The 3,504-nt window shown below is 40.1% G+C and overlaps 1 protein-coding gene across 3 annotated transcripts in view; it reads right to left on the minus strand.

Annotated features, from left to right (window-relative positions):
• pik3c3 (phosphatidylinositol 3-kinase, catalytic subunit type 3) overlaps window positions 1-3,504 on the minus strand; it is an 11,916-nt gene that overhangs the window by 2,805 nt on the left and 5,607 nt on the right. For 2 of the 3 annotated variants that reach the window (XM_035675377.1, XM_035675375.1), the window contains 8 exons: window positions 3,349-3,479; window positions 2,853-2,934; window positions 2,229-2,296; window positions 2,031-2,136; window positions 1,288-1,404; window positions 950-1,081; window positions 576-704; window positions 149-218 (listed from right to left, as the gene is read on the minus strand). In XM_035675377.1, coding sequence (XP_035531270.1) covers window positions 149-218; window positions 576-704; window positions 950-1,081; window positions 1,288-1,404; window positions 2,031-2,136; window positions 2,229-2,296; window positions 2,853-2,934; window positions 3,349-3,479 — 835 coding nt within the window. The remainder of the gene's footprint in view (window positions 1-148; window positions 219-575; window positions 705-949; window positions 1,082-1,287; window positions 1,405-2,030; window positions 2,137-2,228; window positions 2,297-2,852; window positions 2,935-3,348; window positions 3,480-3,504) is intronic. The other variant, XM_035675376.1, reaches the window with a different exon arrangement.

Raw genomic sequence — 3,504 nt, forward strand, 5'->3', positions numbered from 1 at the left:
CTTTCAGTAACTAAATGTGCTCCTGCTGTTTTTGCTGGATATTCTTCATAAAGAGATTCTTTATTTCAATTCAACTAGTTTATAAAGCCGGTGTTACTGTATTTATTCAGCCTATTTTATACCAAACAGAGTGATGAGTGGTTCTTACCGTGCTTGGTGCTGGTGGCCAATACTTTGTAAGGCGTCAACTTCAGATCCAAATTCTCTTTCCTCAACAGCTATACGCCCCAAAGAGAAAACACCAAAGGTTTAGTTAAAAAAACAAATCCGTATTTTTAATTTTTTAATATAAAAAGAGCAAAAGGAAGCAACAACTGAAATTTCTGTCTCATTATTTTGCAAGAAATAATGTGTTGGACCGTAATTATAAAGCCAGAGATGCTATTGTTTAATCCAAAGCTTACAGTACTGTAGCTGCATGACCAACAACATTATAATGAACTTCAGCTGACAAGACTTTAACTCTAGGAAAGAAAACTTCAAGCAATCAATGAAGTCTAATCAAATTAAACTAAAACCACAAAGTAGAGCATTCATTTCCCTCCATACACTCACTAACATAAGAGTATTCTTACTTTGTCCATGAGCGAGATGATCTGAAGGATGAGCTGATCCTGTCTCAGGTCGTCTCCATGTTTGAAGATAACTGGGTACATGGCTCCATCCTCGGCCTTAAAGATCAGCTTGGCTGGCATCAGAGCACTCTGACACACACACACACACACACACACACACAGGTAAAAGACTCATGAACAATGTGTCACACGGATACTGGTTTCACTTGAGACAAAGCGAAGTGGCAGGAAATGTTAAATGCAAAAACAGTAGTAAGCAAAGTAATGGTTCAGTGTCTTGAATATCTTGGTTGCCTTGGTTGTATTTAAGGATCCTTCAGTTGGACAGAAGATAAGAAAATGATTTATATGGATGAAAGTTACTTTTCCTGTACCTTGAAGAGCGTGGCTGTGTCGGGGACGATGCCTCTGATCCTGATCTGAGGCTCCAGAGGAAGAGGAATCGGCTCTATCTCTGATAGATTCACCTTCTCGTTGTCAGCCAGCAGAGCCTGCAACCGCTCCGTCTGCAGACACACGGGGAGGGAGGCTGCTGTTAACACAACTCTGCAGGATCAGTGTGTTCATGTGCTGTTACAATTGATCAATAAACACAGTGTGTGTCCATGTGAGGGCCCAAACAGATTTAGGAAGAAAAATATTTTCTTTGTATCATGTGTTATCGAGTTGAAAACTTTGAATTCTTTTTTGCATGTGCAGGTATTGTTGTTACCTTCTTCTTGCGATTCCCGCTCTCCCTTTGCACAGCTTTCATCAGCTGCACCAGTCTGTCTACAAACGTCTGCTGGGCTGCTAACAGTGACCGCATCACCCTCACACTCTTATCGCCCTGGAGGGAAGAGGAAGTGTGTGTAAAGGGGAAGGAAATGTATAGTATACAGTATGTTGTAGTTCAGTTTGCTTCAGAAGTAGTACAGACAGTAGTACAATTCAGACATTTATCAGAGTGGGAAAAGATTAAAGGAATAGTCTGACATTTTGGTAAATGGGCTTATTAGTTTTCTGTGTGGTCAATATGAAGCTACAGCACAAAGACTGGAAACAGCTGGCCTGGTTTAGTCCAAAGGTAACACAATCTGCCCTCGAAGCTCACTAAAAACCACATGTTACAGCTTGTGTGGTTAAACTAAAGTGTAAAAATGACACTTGCCATTTTACAATTGGTTATACGCAGGACTATTTTCTTACCACTTACAGTAACTCACTATGAGAATATAAGTTAACAGTTAACTATGAAAAGTTAAATTCATTCCTGTAGCATATTTCAAACAAAAAGCTCTTCAAAGGGCTTTAATTTTGGTGCTAAACTATTTACAGTTTATTACTATTTGCAGACAAGCAGCAGTGCAGAGACTCGGGCAACATATTCTGTTACATCAATATACTGATAAATAAACATCAGTAAGTTTCTTCCAAAATGTATGTACAGTGCAATGTTCTGTACTGAGTCCTGACCTTGAGTAAAGCCTGGCTGAACCTCCTCATGACGTTCAGGTACATCTCGTGGGTCTTAGGATCTCTCTGCTGGGTGTCCTGATCCTCACACTCCACAATCACATACCTGAAGAACACACGCACAGGTTTTTTTTTTTCGGCAGATGTGCAAACACAAAATACATTTTCAGTCACTAAGCAGCTTTGAATTGTACTCACCAATACAAATAGTTGGCAAGTGTAGAGTTCTTGCAAGCACGGGAGATGAGAAATGTGCACAAATCCTGCTATAAGGAGACACAATGACATGTCAGTGCCAGGCTGAGACAAATAGATTGTTTGTTTCTGACATAATACTGAGTCTGACTCCATGTTGCTTCATCAACTGGTGTTTGTCTATGTGCCATGTGAGGATTAATACTGATTAAAACTGTACTCCCCTATGAGCAGGGATGGCTCTTGAGGGTGCCGCCTCAGTTTGGTTCACACATTAATTTAGATTAATTAAAAAAAAATAATGTGTTAAAAACCGGAAATTAATTTAATGAGCCATTATGGACACATTTACGACTAAGTGATTAAAGAAGGCTTCAGTTCAATGAATTTGTTTTTGAATATTTGGAAATAAAAACAATTTATTAGTTTCTAATGACACTTTTAGATATTTCTCTGTGCCACAATAATTAAAATTTTTTAGTTGGGGGCTTTTCCAAGTAAATAATGATAAATGTTGGCAGTTAAATCAGCATATATAAAAGTTTCCATCCCTCTCCAACCCATGAATATTTCTCTAGATCCGCCGCTGCTCGTGTTTTCTTTTCAGTGACATTTTGCCTTTCGTACCTCTAGATTCTCGCTGTCAGCTCCTTCCTTGCCTTTTTGTGGAGCAGGGGAAGGTCCAGATGTGCCCGACAGGATCTGGGAACTACAGAAAGAGAAAAAAAAAGAAAGAGACAAATTAACAGTTAGAAAAGACAGCAATTAAAATCGTAGGTGAACTTTCACTTAAACTGATGAGACGTTCAGTAAGGTTTAGTCACTGCTCTGTCTCCAGCTGAGCTTCTGGCCAGAGCCGGACAGAGTTACGCCAGTAACATCATAATACCCTAAGAGTTCATTACGGCTTCTGAAAGAAAAATAATCAAATTCCACAAAGAAGCAAATACTCTCCCACGCAGTGAGAATTTCTGGGATAAATTTAGATTTAGTTACAACGCATCAACTGACCCCAAAAAGAGCCTCCACATGTGCCTTGCTTCTGTCAAAGCTGCTAGTAGTGTTGACTTATTTATGATCCACGGCCAGAGTAGCTGTTCTAACTTGTACTCCAAGTACTGACCTGTCCAGTGCGGAGTCATCTGAAAGTCCCTGGCTGTCTCTCTTGCTGCCTGGCTCCAGGCCTCCCTGAATGTCACTGAAGTTCTCATACTTGAGCGCCTGGACCAGCTGGAGAAGATACATCAGCAGGTCCTAGAGAGATAGAGAGAGATAGAGA

The sequence above is a fragment of the Morone saxatilis genome, unplaced genomic scaffold, assembly GCF_004916995.1.
Source record: "Morone saxatilis isolate NCDOM2014 unplaced genomic scaffold, NCSU_SB_2.0 Contig4, whole genome shotgun sequence".
In the NCBI taxonomy this organism is placed as follows: Eukaryota; Metazoa; Chordata; class Actinopteri; family Moronidae; genus Morone; species Morone saxatilis.